This window comes from Lutra lutra, chromosome 15, assembly GCF_902655055.1.
Source record: "Lutra lutra chromosome 15, mLutLut1.2, whole genome shotgun sequence".
Taxonomy (NCBI): domain Eukaryota; kingdom Metazoa; phylum Chordata; class Mammalia; order Carnivora; family Mustelidae; genus Lutra; species Lutra lutra.
This window is the reverse complement of record NC_062292.1, coordinates 68,364,495-68,380,850: the sequence shown is the minus strand read 5'-3', so window position 1 is coordinate 68,380,850 and position 16,356 is coordinate 68,364,495. Positions and strand designations below refer to the sequence as shown.

Genomic DNA, 16,356 nt, shown 5'->3' with positions numbered 1-16,356 from the left:
CATGTGCCTCTCCGGGATACCATGCAGATGAAGTGAAATAATATAAACCAAAGTGCTTTATGCCAGTGAAACAGTATACAGTGTAAACTGTCATTATCATTACCCAGTTCAGAAAAGAGAAAAACAAGGAGGAAAGGATAAAAAATTCACTCTGAACTGTACCAAAAAAGGGGAGGTGGGGGGACAAAGTTACCTCCATTCTACAAGAGCATATAACCAGACAAAAGGAAAAACTTCTTTTTTCTTTTTAAAGATTTTATTTATTTATTTGACAGAGATCACAAACAGGCAGAAAGGCAGGCAGAGAGGGAGGAGGAAGCAGGCTCTCCGCTGAGCAGGGACCCCCGCCCCCACAATGCGGGGCTTGATCCCAGGACCCTGAGATCATGACCCGAGCTGAAGGCAGAGGCTCAACCCACTGAGCCACCCAGGCGCCCCAAAGAAAAACTTGATTAGCAGAATCTGCAAAGTCTTGAGATACATTATCATGTAATAGAGGTTCTCATCCTTCCAATGCTTTCAGGCCTGCTACCCTCTGAAAACAAGGATTAGACAGGATTAACATGAACGTGACCTTCTCTGTCTAAAAAGATTTTGTGACCTTTAAGTCATACCCTGGCAATATTTACATAGCGAAAAGTTATTAGTGGACTTCAAACAATTGCTTCTGCACTTGTGAACACACACCAAGAATTTGATAAATGTGTACAACTCTTAATCCAGTAATTATTGTTAAGGAAACAATTAGATGTGCAGAGACTAATAATCACATTACTCACTGCAACATTAATTATTTTAGCAAAAAGATGGGAAAGTACTAAATCTTAGCAAAAAGATGGGAAACTACTAAATGTCCAACGTTACAGGAAGGTAAAGTGAGCACCAGTACAAACATACACCGGACTGTAACAGAGCCACTAAAACGTGTTTTTTAGGGGCGCCTGGATGGCTCAGTAAGTACAGCAAGTGACGCTTGATCTCAGGGTTGTGGGTTTGAGCCCCACCTTGGGTGTAGAAATTACTTAAATAAATAAAACTTTTTTTTTTTAATGGTCTTCTCAAGCAAGGGAGAAAACAAGTAAAAATGTCTACAAAGAGCTTTAAATAATATGGAAATTTTTCTGATAATGATTTTTAAGGGAAAAAAAGAAAAGGCAGAATTCAAACATGCACATCTCAGAGTGGTACCTTCTGAATCAACCGTGCTGCTTCGAGGTACGACCCACAAGATGATACCTGCAAAGAATTACAAAACCTCCCAAAGCACCTAAAGAATGATAAAGCTCTTTACCACTTTTATTTTGAGAAACCAGCAAAGGGGGAATTACACACCGACTCCCTAAAGGTCCTTGTGTATCTCTCTTCTCACCTCACCAGTTCTCCACCCATTCTCTCCAGACTGCCTCTTTCCATGGCCCCCACCGTCTTGCACCCCCGCTCTCGCAGACCAACCAAGCCAGGCCTCGGCTTCTGCCACACGCCCTTCCCTCCTCATCTTACCTGCGCCATAACAACAATGACCCAGGAGAAGAAGAACAAGGATTTCGGACACCCATGGACGCTCCTATCCTATCACATTATTAATAACACTATCAACTGCAAAATTTAATCTAGAGGCACCTGGGTGGCTCAGTGGTTAAGCCTCTGCCTTCGGCCCCACATCGGGCTCTCTGCTCAGCGGGGAGCCTGCTTCCCTTCCTCTCTGCCTGCCTCTCTGCCTACTTGTGAGCTCTCTCTCTCTGTCAAATAAATAAATAATCTTAAAAAAAAAAAAAGTTTGTTAACTAAAACATCACCAAAACAATAAAATCTTCTTTATAAAATTTAGACATACAAAATGTAGCCAAAACCCACAAAGAAGGCCAATGAAGGAAATATACAAAGGAAGCAGCTAAACTTTACGAAATGTTATATAGTTAGTTGATGAGGAATCAAGCTGTCCTTTAAAACAGAGCTTCTCAGGGCGCCTGGGTGGCTCAGTGGGTTAAGCCGCTGCCTTCGGCTCAGGTCATGATCCCAGGTCCTGGGTTCGAGCCTCACATCGGGCTTTCTGCTCAGCGGGGAGCCTGCTTCCTCCTCTCTCTCTGCCTGCCTCTCTGCTTACTTGTGATTTCTCTCTGTCAAATAAATAAATAAAATCTTTAAAAAAAATTAAAAATAAAACAGAGCTTCTCAAATTGTCTTTGACAAAGAGCTAGTTTTGCTTTTGACCAAACCATTATAGATTTATATTTCTTTTTTAAGATTTTATTTATCTACTTGAGAGAAAGAGAGAGAGCACGGGAAGGGTAAAAGGCAGAGGGAAAGGGAGACACAGACTCCCTGATAAGCAGGGAGCCCAATGTGGGGCTCAATCCCAGGACCCTGGGATCATGACCTGAGCCAAAGGCAGATGCTCAATGACTGAGCCACTCAGGCGCCATAGACTTATATTTTTGTAAAATAAAATTAAGAATGTAGCCATCATGTCAAATGTAACAAAATTTCTAAATTTTTACTCTGGGTCTCCATAAGTAATTTGTTTCAAACCAGTTCTCAAACTGGCACTGGTTCTCAGACCCCACTCTGAGTAGCAATGCTTTAAGATATACACTGAAACACTTAGCCAGAGTAAAAATACTATTTAAAAAAATGAAACATAAAAATTATTTAAATAAGATCCTTGTATATGTGTCATATACACATACAGTGGCTCAGTCGTTAAGTGTCTGCCTTTGGCTCAGGTCCTGATCCCAGAGTTCTGGGATTGAGTTTCTCATCTGGTTCCCTGCTCGGCGGGAAGCCTGCTTCTCCCTCTTCCACTCCCCCTGCTTGCGTTCCCTCTCTCACTGTCTCTCTGTCAAATAAATAAATAAAATCTTTTTAAAAATTATTTAAATGAATTCTGAAGAAAGTTTATCATAAAATTTAAATGCGCGTATTTCTCCTGGAAAAATCATTAGAATTAACATAATTCCATTTAGAGGAGCTATCTTATAAACAGGCCATCAAAATGGGGTTAAAAGTCTAAATTGCATCGCACCTGTCTCTCCTCTGATCTCTGATTTACTGCGGAGTTGTTATTAGGGAGTACACGAAGGAAAACTCCAACACACTGCACCAACCGTTAAAAAAAGAACAGATAATTCTACTATTGGTTACACTGCTGTAGAGCGAATCCTTTATCTTCTAAAATACGGGATCCCGCTGGCTCTGAGGGGCTGAAATGTAACCCTAAAAAAAAGAAGCTCCATCTATAAAGGTCAGACTAGGAAAAATGCAGAAGAAAATCTAATTTTCCTTCCATGAGAAAGATGGAACGTTGGCTGAAAACAAGAGATTCCCTGAAAACTAGAGCTAATGATGTAACCAATACCCGGCAAGTCAAACGCGCCGCAGACAGACCGCAGAGTGGACCGAGCGGGCGCACGAGCCGGGGCGCGCCAGGGTCTCCGACACCGAAGCCGCTCAACAGCCCCCGCAGCCGCGCGGCCGGGATCTCGGGAGCCGCGACGACACTGTTCTTCACAGATGAAACCTGCCCCCAAAACCACGGCAGAACTACACAAACTACAACTGACCTTTGGGCAACACAGGTTTGAACTGTGCAGGCCCACATGTGCGTGGGTTGTTTTTAATAAATACAGGCCAGGGGTCCCCGGGGGGCTCCGCTGGTTAAGCGTCTGCCTTTGGCTCAGGTCACGATCCCGGGGTCCCGAGATGAAGTCCCACATGGGGCTCCTTCTTCGGCAGAGAACCTGCTGCTCACCTGCAAGTGTGTGCTCCCTCTCTCTCTGACAGAGACATAAAATCTTTAAAAATAAATAAATAAATGAAAATAAAAATAAATACAGTATAGTACTGTGAATGTATTTTCTCTTCCTTATGATTTTCATAACCTTTTTCTTTATTCTGGCTTACTTTATTGCAAAGACAGAGTATATGTTACACACAACAGAGAAAACATGTTCATCAACTACCAGTAGGCTTGTGATCAGCAGCAGGTAACGTCTGAGAGGAGTCAAAAGTTCTATGTGGAGGGGCGCCTGGGTGGCTCAGTGGGTTAAAGCCTCTGCCTTCGGCTCGGGTCATGATCTCAGGGTCCTGGGATCGAGACCCGCATCGGGCTCTCTGCTCAGCGAGAAGCCTGCTTCCTCCTCTCTCTGCCTCCCTCTCTGCCTGCTTGTGAGCTCTGTGTCAAATAAATAAATAAAATCTTTAAAAAAAAAAAAGTTCTATGTGGATCTTCAACTATGTGGGGCACAGCGCCCCATCCCCACGTTCAAGGCCAACTGTACGTAAAAGTGGAAAAATATATAAAGTCGTCGGAAGGCACTGAACAGCCCTCACGGAAAGGGTTTAAGGAACTGTGATCTTTTGGAGAAGGGAAGCACGTTAAGGAGGACCTAACCTGAGGGGTGCCTGGGGGACTCAGGTTAAGCCTCTGCCTTCAGCTCAGGTCATGATCTCAGGGTCCTGGGATCAAGCCCCGCATAGCCCCACATCGCCCCACATCGGGCTCTCTGCTCAGCGGGGAGCCTGCTTCCCCCCACCCCCACCGTCTAGCCTCTCTGCCTACTTGTGATCTCTGTCAAATAAATAAATAAAATATTTTTAAAAAAAACCTCAACATTTAAAAAAATAAATAACGACAGATACATAGATAGAAACAAAAATAGATACAAATAATAAAGAAAAGCAAAACTAAATATATTTTGTTTCCAGACAAATAAAATCTGAGATAATTCGCTGACATAAATAAGACCAGGTTCACAAGAAATACTAAAGGAAAATCTTCAAAATGGGGGAAAAAAAAAATCCCAGATAAAGGCAAAGCAAAGAACTTCAGGATGAGGGGGCCTGGGGGGCTCAGTTGTCAAGCGTCTGCCTTTGGCTCAGGTCATGATCCCAGGGTCCTGGGATCGGCTCCGCATTGGGCTCCCTGCTCAGGGGAAGCTTGCTTCTCCCTCTCTCACTCCCCCTGCTTATGTTCCCTCTCTTGCTGTGTCTCTCCCTGTCAAATAAATAAAATCTTAAAAAAAAAAAAACAACAAAACTTCAGGATGAATCAAAGAGCACCAGAAAGGTTAACTGTGTGATGAATGTAAATGAATACTGACAATAACATCTTAGGGATTTAAAACTTACAAAAATGTAAACTATAATATCAATAGCACAAAAGACAGGAGTACATACGTGGAGTGAAATTGCTATAAAGTTCTTGTATTGTTTTGCATGTGGTAAAAGTAAAAATTTAATAATTTTTTTTAAGTTTTTTATTTATTTCAGGGAAAACGAGAGCACATGAGCATGTGCACAAGCAGGGGGAGGGCAGTGGGATAAAGAGAACCCCAAGCGGACTCTGTACTGAGTGGGGAGCCTGGAGCAGGGCCCCATCCCACACCCCTGAGATCATGACCTGAGCCCAAACTGAGAGTCAGACACTCAACCGAATGAGCCAACGGAGCTGACTGGCCCAGCTGGTAGAGAATGGGACGCCTGATGTCAGGGCTGTGAGTTCAAACCCCACACTGGGTACAGAGAATACCAAAAATAAAGTCTTTAAGAGGCACCGAGCAGGCTCAGTCAGAAGGGCATGCGACTCTTGATCTGGGGTTGTGAATGTGAGCCCCACGTGGGGTGCAGAGATCACCTACCTAAGCAAAACCTGGGGCGCCTGGCTGGCTCAGAAGCTCTGGCAGCCACCTCCTGACACCTACGAGCTCAGGTCACAATCTCATCAGGGCCGTGAGGTTGGGCCCCACATTGCATTCTGTGCTGGGCACGGGTCTGCTTAAGATCCTCTCCGCCCCTCCCTGCCACATGCGTGCGTTCTCTCTCAAATAAATAAATAAATTTTATTTAAATAAATAAAACTTTAAGAAATGAAATAGGTAGATCCGAAAGGAAATTCAGACAGATCCACAGTTCAAGTTGGAGACTTCATTATTTCTTTCCCGGTAAGTGACAAACAGACCGCCCCACATACAAAGCTGTAAAAAGGGAAGAACCAGATAATGCTATCAACCAGCGTAATCGGCTTTTATAGAACAGTCGCCTCCAAACAACAGAGTGCATGTTCTCTTCCAATACAAATGGAAGAACTACCATAAAGATTATATTCAACATCTGAATAAAGACAGGGCAGGGGGTAATATTCTGGGCTCCAAATAAACATCAATAAGTAAAAAATGAATGAAATTATACAAAGTACAATCAGGAGACAAGGGAATTAAATCAGAAACCAGTAAGAGAAAGAGAGCAAGGATTCTCCAAACTACACACTTCTAAACAAGCCGTGTGGCAAAGGAGATATCACAAAGGGCCACAGCAGAGCTAACTGAAGTCGTGAAATACGACACAGCACGTGTGTGGGCACAGCTAACACCAGCGCTTAAAGGGAAACAGATGCCTCAAATACGATTATTAAAATATGTAATAAGTAGGGGGCGCTTGGGGGGCTCAGTCCGTTAAGCGTCAGATTTCGGCTCAGGTCATGATCCCAGGGTCCTGGGATGGAGCCCCCGCTGAGCATGGAGCCCACTTAGATTCTCTCTCCTCTGACCCTCCCTTAACTCACGTGTGCCTGCACACTCACGTTCTCTCTCTCTCTCAAATAAATAAATAAAATTGTAAAAAAAAAAAAAAAAAAGACACCAAAGGAATATTATGAAAACCTTTATGCCAAGGTTTTCACAAGTTGGATGAAACAAATACTTTGCAATACACCAGCTGTCAAAGCTCACTCAAGAACAAGTAGATAATTGGAACAGCCCTGTATCTGCTAAAGAAACTGAGTTCAGGGGCGCCTGGGGGGCTCAGTTGGTTTAGCATCTGCCTTTGGCTCAGGTCATGATCCTGGGGTCCTGGGATCCTGGGGTCCTGGGCTCCCTGCCCAGCGGGGAGTCTGCTTCTGCCCCTCCCCCCATTCCTTCTCTCTCTCTTACTCACTCTCTTTCTCTCAAATAAATAAATAAAACCTGGAAGGAAGGAGAGGAGAGGAGAAAGGAACCAACAGAGTTCATAATTAAAAACATCTACAAAGAAAACTCCAGGCCCAGAGGACTTCACTGGTGCATTCAACAACACATTTAAGGAAGAAATACCACCAATTCACACACACTCTTCCAAAAATAAAACCATGAAAAACACAAAAACAAAGAGAAGAGGGAACACTTACCAACGCACTTTACGAGGTCAGCATTACCCCAAGACCACACCATCCAAAGACAGTGCAAGAACACTACCGGCCGCAGGTCCACGAATCCTTAAAGTGTTAGCCAGTCCGGTCCAGCAATATATAAAAAGGGTAATACATCACGATCAAAAGGTGTGGTTTACCCCAGAAGTGCAAAATGGCTTTGAAATTTGAAAATCGATCGATATAATTCACCACATCAACAGACCAAAAGCAGAAACAAAAGAAAATCTCAACAGAAGTAGTACAAGCTTTTCACCAAATCTATATCAATTCAGCACAACTCCCGGGGAGCAGAGAACGGCCTCTGGCTCCCGTGGCCCCCGGGGACGACTGAGTGCTGGGGGTGACGCCTGCTCGCGCCACTCCTCTGGGTGGTACTGAGGGTCCTCCCCAGCGCCCAGCAAAGCAGGACAGACAGAGCAAGAGGAAGAAGAGGGAGACAAAGAGGGAAGAGGAAGAAAGAGAAAGGAAGACGGGCAAGACAAGCCCGAGAGGGAGCCAACCGTACTCCTGTTCGCAGGTCCGGGAACCACCTCTGTAAGGAACCAGAGATCTACAGATGGTCAACACACATGTGAAGACGGGCCCTACATTACTCGTCCTTAGGGAGAGGCCAGTTCAAACCACAAGGAAATACACCTACTGAAATGGATAAAACGTAAATGTCGGACAGCCGCCGCCCAGTGGGGACAGGCCGTGAGTCTCATTGCCGAGAGCGTCAGATGGTGCAGCGTGGCGGGAAACGGGTCGCAGCCTCGAGTCACACGTGCGCCCGCCATAAGCCCCGAAATGGCCCTCCTGGTGATCCACCGGGAAAAATGAAAACTTGTGTCTGTCAAAGACCTAATATGTCAATGTTTACAGCGTCTTCAGGCAAAACCTGGAAACAACCCAAATGTCCATCGGCTGCTAACAAGTCACTGGTGGCAGGTGTGCGGGGAGCGGCGCTACTCGGCGACGAAGGACACGACTGAGTCTGCAAAGCGCTGCAGCGGCGGCGGCGGCTCCCAACCATTCGTGAGCACCAGCAAGGGAGGCGGCGGAGAGCACGGCAAGGGCAGAAGGAGGGGCGGATGAGACCGGGCCGAGAAGGCAGGTCGGCAACGGGCAGTAAGAGAGCTTTCGGGGCGAGAGAAATGTCCCATGTGCTGACGGTGGTGGCAGTTACAGAACCATATTCATGTTTCAAAGCTCCCTGGATACGCTTTGTTGAATGCAAATTATATCCCAGTAAATCTGACAGCAAGAATCAACAGAAATCTCCACATCACTAACAGAATAAAGAAGAAAAACTGCAGACCACCTGAAGAGAAAGCACTGGTACAAATCATTACGTGATAAAAGTCTCCAGGGCGCCTGGGTGGCTCAGTTAAGCGTCTGCCTTCAGCTCAGGTCCTAATCCCAGGGTCCTGGGATCAAGTCCCACATTGGGCTCCCTGCTCAGCGGGGAGCCTGCTTCTCCCTCTGCCTGCTGCTCTGCCTACTTGTGCTCACTGCCTGTCAATAAATAAATCTTTAAAAAAAAAGAAGTCCCCCAAAATGAGGAAATAACTCCCTTAATCTGATACAACATATCTCTAAAATACGGGGCTCCTGGGTGGCTCAGTAGGTGTCTGCCTTTGGCTCAGGTCATGATCCCGGGATCCTGGGATCGAGTTCCGGCATCAGGTTCCCTGATCAGCAAGGAGTCTGCTTCTCCCTCTCCTGCCTACTCACGCTGTCAAATAAATAATTAAAAATTTTTTTAAAATATATATATCTAGGGGCACCTGGGTGGCTCAGTGGGTTGGGGCCTCTGCCTTTGGCTCAGGTCGTGATCTCAGGGTCCTGGGATCAAGCCCCACATCGGGCTCTCTGCTCAGCGGGGAGCCTGCCTCCCCCGTCTCTCTGCCTGCCTCTGCCTACTTATGATCTCTCTCTCTGTCAAATAAATAAATAAAATCTTGGGAAAAAAATATATATATATCTACAAAAAGTCCACAACTCTCTCATGCATAAACGTAGAATACAGGAGTGCCTGGCTGGCTCAGTTAAGCATTATGACTCTTGATTTTACCTCAGGTTGTGACCTCAGGGTCATGAAATTGAGCCCCATGTCAAGCTCCACACTCACAGGAAGTCTGCTTAAGATTCTCTCTCTCTGTCCCTCCTCCTCGCCACTTGTAAAAACAAAACCAAACCCCCGGACAAATACCGAGCGCCGTCCCCCAGGTTCAGGTGAAATGTGCATGATGAACACCAGTATTTGCAGAACGAGAAAGGAACCACGGAGCCACTGGCTGGCTCAGTCAGTTAAGCACCTGCCTTCAACTCAAGTCAGGGTCCCAGAGTCCTAGTTTCCAGCCCCGCATCAGGCTCCCTGCTCATCAGGGAGCCTCTGACTCTGACCCACTGCTCGTGCTCGCTCTCTCTCTCATAAATAAGTAAAATCTATTTTTAAAAAAATGAGGGGTTCCTGGGTGGCTCAGTCAGTTAAGCATCTGCCTTCGGCTCAGGTCATGATCCTGGGGTCCCAGGATGGAGCCCCACATCGGTCTCCCTGCTCAGCAGGGAGTCTGCTTCTCCCACTACTCCCCCTCCCCTGCTCATGATCGCTCTCTCTCAAGCTCTCTCTCTAAAAAATAAATGAAATCTTTAAAAAAAAAAAAAAGTTGAATAGACACAGAAAACCTAGACTACTCACACAACAGAATACTAGACAGCAGTGAAAACCAAGAATATACAGATACACGCAACGGTGTGGGCCGATTTCAGAGACACAAGTGGACGAGTGGAAAAACGCACGTATGTCGCAGGACATACAAACACAGGACTCCACTCATACAGAGTACAAAGCAGTGAACCAAACTGGGCTGCCAAAAGTCGGAGAAACGGTCCTCCACGGGGGAGGCACCAGTGACAACCAAAACGGGTGATTTAGGGTACAGGTAATGCTCTGTTTCTTGATCTGGTTCCTGGCTGCATGGGTGTACTCGGTCTCCGAAAACTCAGGGAACTAGGATATCTTAGGATACATGCAGTTTTCTGCATATCATACTTCATATCATGCTTCAATAAAGAAGGTTTTTTTTTTTTTCAATTACGAAAAAAGAGAAGAAGAAGAAAGCCTACCCATCGGAATGAAGAGTCCACCGTCCTCGGTCTCATCCTCGACTTGCGGAGCCAGAGTCCCGAGGGGCTTTTCCTGAGGACAGCCACAGACACCTGGCTGAGGGGACTTCCCAGGCTGGGCTCCTGGCTTTGCAGAGTGGCTGCCTAAGGGCGGCGAAGGCATCGCCCCTCCAGAATGCAACTGAGGTTTTCCTGGAAGAATCACAAGTATTGCTCCACACTTTGCCCATTATCAACCACACCAGATACCACGTTGTAGAAATCAGCATTTTGCTATAAAGTCCTTTATCGCTGGGTAACTCCATCAACGATGCATGCAGCGTAACGGCATTCTTCTCTCTCGTACGCGGTCGTAAGGAATCAAAGCTTGGCTCCAAGGCACTCACCTATAATGTCAGGTATTGAACCACATAATGGCTATAGTCTACTACTTTCTTCTTCCCTCTTAATTTTTAAGTAGGCTCCACGCCCAGCATGGGGCTTGAACTCATGACCCTGAGATTAGGAGCCACACACTCTACCGACTAAGCCAGCCAGGCACCCCAAGGTCTTTCTCCTGCTAATATGCTTTGAGTTATGCACTTTTTTCCTATGCAGAAATCAGAACCATCATTGTTGGGAGGAGGGGCCGTTACATTCCTGTTGACAAAGGGGCATTTTATACGGACAACCATTAATACACGTTCCGCCCACCATAAGCGATACCCATTATAAATGTTCTGAACTTTCTGACTGGGTAAATTCTATAGAGCATTAGAGTACAAACCACTGTAGAACTATCAGCATATGGTTCCACAGTCCATTAGACAACTGTCCCCTCTTCATCTCAACTCTCAACGAGTGCTATCTTTCTGCTGGGCAAGACGGGGCGTTTAAAAAGCACGGGAACATTCATTCTGTAGCAAAAGTCAACATGAGAACCAAGCTTCACAAGGAGGAAAACACAGGCAGAACAGGTGTGCTGAACAGTGAATGCCAGCTCCTGAGACAAGGACCCGGAGGGATGACAGCAGAGGGAAAGGGTGTGCAAATTTTCACAGTGCACTGTCGGGATCTATGAATTGTTTCCATGTCTGTGTGTTACAGTCAAAGCATGTTCAAAACAGAGATCAAGTTATTTATCTCGAATGCTCTATGCAGAGCAGCCTTCATGCTGTCACCTGTTGCCTCATCGACACTGGGACGTTCAACTGGTGTTAAACATGGTTGTTGGTTTCTTTCATTTTGTAAACATGGTTTTAAATTGGACCATTCCTGGGAGGCCTGGGTGGCTCAGTTAGTTAAGGGTCTCCCTTCGGCTCAGGTCATGACCCCAGGGTCCTGGGATCAAGCCCCGCATCAGGGTCCTTGCTTGCCGGGGAGCCTGCTTCTCCCTCTGCCGGCTTCTCCCTCTGCCGGCTTCTCCCTCTGCTGGCTTCTCCCCTGCTTGTGCTCCTTCTGTCAAGTGAATAAATAGAATCTTTTAAAACTAAGTAAGTAAATAAACAGGACCGTCCTCTCCCCCAACAAAGAAAAAAAGGTTTAATCCTAAAGAAGCCATGAACAATCCTGATTTGCACGTACTCTCAACCTCCAGCTTCACTTCCGAAGCCCATGAGCACTCTGCAATTTCAAAACGACCCACGGCTTTGCCTTTCACGGGGACCAGACAAGGAGTCAGATCCCAAGCCCACCAAATCCAAAGTTGCTCTCAGCCAAATTTCTCAGAAAAGAGAACTTCAATAAACAGCACAGTGCTTTCCTTTCATCAACAGTCTCAAGCAAGCTGCACAATTAATGATGTCAACATTTTCAAAACCGAACCAACATAAGAGACTTATTAAATAAACATGCCAGAAGTTCACTTTGGTAGTTTCCATCGATACGTCTACTACCTAAAACGTACTTGGAAAAACTGTAACACTGTCCCTACAGTTTACCAGCCATAGAGAAAAGGTTCCTTTTCTTTTCAAGTTTTATTGATTTTAGTAATCTCTACACCAACACGGGACTCAAACTCACCACCCTGGATCAAGAGTCACATGCTCTTCCAACTGAGCCAGCCAGGCACCCCCAAAATGTTCCTTTTCAATGACCACATCCCATGGCTTCTCAATTTAACTCCCATCTCAGAGAACCCCACAGGAACCCCACTCTTCCTTTCCTCTCTCCATGTGCTAGATGCTCAGAGCCCCTAGAAAGGGAAGCTGAGAAGGGTAAGACAGAGCAGGGGAAGGGAAACTCCACAGAGGATATCTGTAACTTGTTTACTGCTGGCCTAACAACTGTGTGGATTGATAACATGAAAACAATTAGCTGAGAACTGTACAAGTCAACTAATTTTAAGCTGATATCTGCCTGAGTTAATCATTTCAGAAGGCAAAAAAAAGTTAAGTAGAAATTAGGGTATGTAAATGGTAAAAAAAAAAACACAATTAAAATTCCAAAAAAAAAAAAAAAATAGAGGGGTAGGGGCTAAAATTCTGTTAGAATACACACCAACAAGGCAAGGCTTAATCACTAGCACCTGCAGCCTGGAAACATGATTTCACAGTGTTCACACTGTAACAACATGCTAACACAGTGGCCCCTGTTGGTTCCCCAGGACACAGGTTCCAAAAGCCCCAGCCATACCTGAAACGTCCCACAGTACTGACCCCCTATCCACTGGGCCCTAAGCACACCGTGTTTTCTCCTGTATATACCTGTGATGATTTAATTCATAAATTTGGCAGTGAGATGAACAATCACTAGTAACAGAACAATTATAACAATGTACTCTAACAAAAGTTATACAAATGTGCTCTCTGTCTCTCAAAATACCTTACTACCCTGTACTCTCTCTTCTTCTTGTGATGATGGGGACGATGCGATGCCTACCCGAGGGGATGAAGAGAGGGGAGGGCCCAAGACTGATGATGAAGCATTAGGCAGCCCCGGACCTTATAAGGAGGTGAAGTCGGGAGCGTCATCGGCTTCCAGACCGTGGCTCACTGGGGATAATGGAAACCACGGACAAGGGGGAGCGGCTACACTTCAAAATAACCCTGACTTTTTTGTTTTTTGTTTTTTCTACATAATTATAATGCTAGGTGTTACTTAAAGCAAAACAACAAAACAAATACACACTAATTTTTTTTTTTAAGATTTTACTTTTAAGTAATCTCTACACCCAACATGGACTCAAACTTACAACCCAGAGATCAAGAGTCGCGCGCTCCAGTGACCGACCCAGCCAGGCACCCCAACGCTAAATTTCAATGGTAATTACTGCACAGAGTAAGACTGTGAAGAAAATAAAAATAAGATTTTTCTTTTCTTCTTTAAACTTTTCATTATTCAAAATGCGTATATATGAATTCCCAATCTTCTTTCTTCCTTTCTGTTTTGTATGTTATATTTCTATTCCGCAAAAAAGAAAAAAAAAAAAGGTACTGGGGGAAAAAAGGATTCTGGATAGACACTCCTAAAGTCCTTCTTTCACTGGTATTACAGCTCATTAAAGTGCATGATGGTAGAATCCACTTCCAAGGACGGAGCTTAAGGAAGCAGAGCTGCGTGACCGATAACCCTCAGCCGCTCCCGCCTCGAGGTCAGCTACACTTTCTTCACCTGCACTTGGACATCTGTGAACAAACCACTGAAAACATCTCTAGATTCCACTCTTCAGCCCCTGAGTGACTTTGAACCCTAGTGAATTACCCATTCCTTCCCTACTGGCACCAGAATCCTGCGTCCTCTCCAGGTTCGCCCACTTCCCCTCCCAGACACAGCCCAGCGTGGAGACGACGTTTCGGGGACTCACGGCCTCCCTGGCTGCCCCCACTCTCCTGCCATGTCAGCCAGTGCGTGCCACCCTCCCTCCTGAACTCCATCATCTGATCCCAGGAGCTCTCCTGCGCCCCCTCTCAACCACGTCCAACCCTGTCAGGCCCCATTCTCTCTCCTTCGTCACTAACCTTCACAGGATGTGCCTCGTTCTCAGAGCTCTCCTCCTTCCTGACTTCTATCCTCTCTCCAGTTCCCCCTCCTGTCATCCTTCTCAGCCTAAGCTGGTCCACTTCCTCCACATTCCTTTCCTCGAAAAAGCATGACGTACGTTCCGATCGTTTCTCCTCCCAGGTCTTGCCCACTCCAGTCTCGGAGTTCTGTCTTACCTTGGTGGCCCCAAAGCACACCTCACACTCCGCACACCTAATGCCCGACCCATTCCCAGCCCCTCCGACGCCTGTGCCGCCATCCCGAGGACGGATGCTGCAATGGTATGAGTCTCCCCTCCCTACGTAAAGGGACAGCCCTTCTTCCCTCCTCACTGCCAACACGGCAGTGCATGCTTTCGGAAGGTCTCGGGGGAGAAGGCAAGGCTCTGGGTCGTCCGCTCGCCTCCAGCTGCTCCACATGGATTTATGTCCTGTCTTCCAAACTAGACCACAAGCTTTCTGAGTTGAGAACTACGCCTTCTGCTTCTTTCATTATGAACTGGCTATCACCTACAGGAAAAGTTCAAGTGCTTGAGCAGGAAAAACAAAGCCCTTCACAATCTAAACATAATCAACCACTCTGAAGTCATCTCACACTTCTTCCAACCCACCACATCGCCATCCCCCGGGGGGAGGAGTTCAGGAACTCTGCACGTCCTGCTCTCAGCCTACGATACCCCGTGCCGCCAACTGTCAAACCACAACTCACCCCTCAAGTCCTAAGGATTATGTCATCTTTGCAGAGCCCCATTCAATGTCTCAGGCAGTAGTCTGTCCCCTTACACCGCTGCCCCTCCCCCACGAGCCCCACTTCGCGGATGCCCACCCATCACAAAAGGCCATACATGGTTCACCTCTCCAGACCGCAGAGGGTAAGAGAAAGAAAAGGCTATGGAAGAGGATCTCAGGAACGGGAGGAGAAGAAAGTCTCCATCTGTTCATAAAGCTGACTGTCGACCCTTATGAGCAGCGCAGTCCCGATTACACAGCGCATCAGTACACCCAGTCGCAAACACTGCTTCGTAGAGGAACCGCAGGGAGATGGGGGCAAAGCACGGTGTCAAGGGAAACACAGCCATTCGTATCTTACCTCCTTCTTCCTTGACTTCTTCACTCGGCTCTCCTGAGAAAGGCTCCTTTGGAAGAGGGTGACCACCTCTGTCTTCTTGGGGAACAAGCCCAGGCCTGAGTGTAATCTTCTTCCCTCTCCTTGAACCAGCGGTCTGGACTTTTCCCTTACCGATGTGTACATGAAGGGGCTGGGAAGTCTCCAAGGAAGGCAGCGTGAGTCCCTGAGAGATGGCCGCATCAACCGCTTCTAGAACTGGTGCATCCGTGTCCTGGGTGAGCCCCCTAGAGCTCAAACATGGGGCCTCCACAGCAAGCTGACTTCCAGCGTCCTGCACGGACTCCACCTGGAGGCCTGCCGCTCTGCCATGGCTCGGACCCCCACAGGGAGACGCCGAGCCCCAGTCTTTCACCTGGTCAGACGATGATTTAACAACCGACTCCAGGTCCGGGTCCTCTCCCTCCTGGCTGCCCTGGTGCTGTGGGGACTCTGTCACCGTAGTCCTTCTCTTCTTACAGGGCAACATTGTACAAGGCCCACTCCTGTTCCATCCTGAATGGAGAAAAGCAAGTTCTCATTACCCTCAGATTAATCACTAATACCAGCATTTCTTCAAGTATCTTTCTACTTATTCACACTCAGTCAGGGACACAGTATTTACACCAAATACACATCCCAGTAAGTGGGAAGTGAGGGACTGTGCTTAGAGTGTGGTGCTTAAACCCTAGCTCCACTCCCACTTAGTACACTATCTTGGTTGATGTAACCTCTCTGATCTTGAGCTTCCTCCACTGTAAAGGACAGTAGCTGTGCTTACCTCAGAGTTATAAGAATTAAACACTACGTGATTAGTAAATGTTAGTTACCATGATTACCGTATGGGAGGTAGAAAAGCACAATGCTGACAGCAAACCGTGGAGTCAAACTCCATCTGTTTCCCAAGCCAGCCTCTCCCCAGCTTTGTGACCCCACATAAGTTATCTAAACCCAACCTCAGCTTCTTCGGCTATAAAACAAAATAGGGGCAACTGCGTGGC

The 16,356-nt window shown here is 46.5% G+C and overlaps 1 protein-coding gene and 1 non-coding gene across 2 annotated transcripts in view; both read right to left on the bottom strand.

Annotated features, from left to right (window-relative positions):
* Positions 1-16,356, bottom strand: part of GON4L (gon-4 like) — a 64,829-nt gene that overhangs the window by 46,302 nt on the left and 2,171 nt on the right. Inside the window, 2 exon segments of the mRNA XM_047704659.1 lie at positions 10,292-10,483; positions 15,341-15,871. Coding sequence (XP_047560615.1) covers positions 10,292-10,483; positions 15,341-15,871 — 723 coding nt within the window.
* TRNAR-CCU (transfer RNA arginine (anticodon CCU)) lies at positions 10,758-10,830 on the bottom strand. The gene has a single exon. It is a non-coding gene; the product is annotated as a tRNA-Arg (tRNA).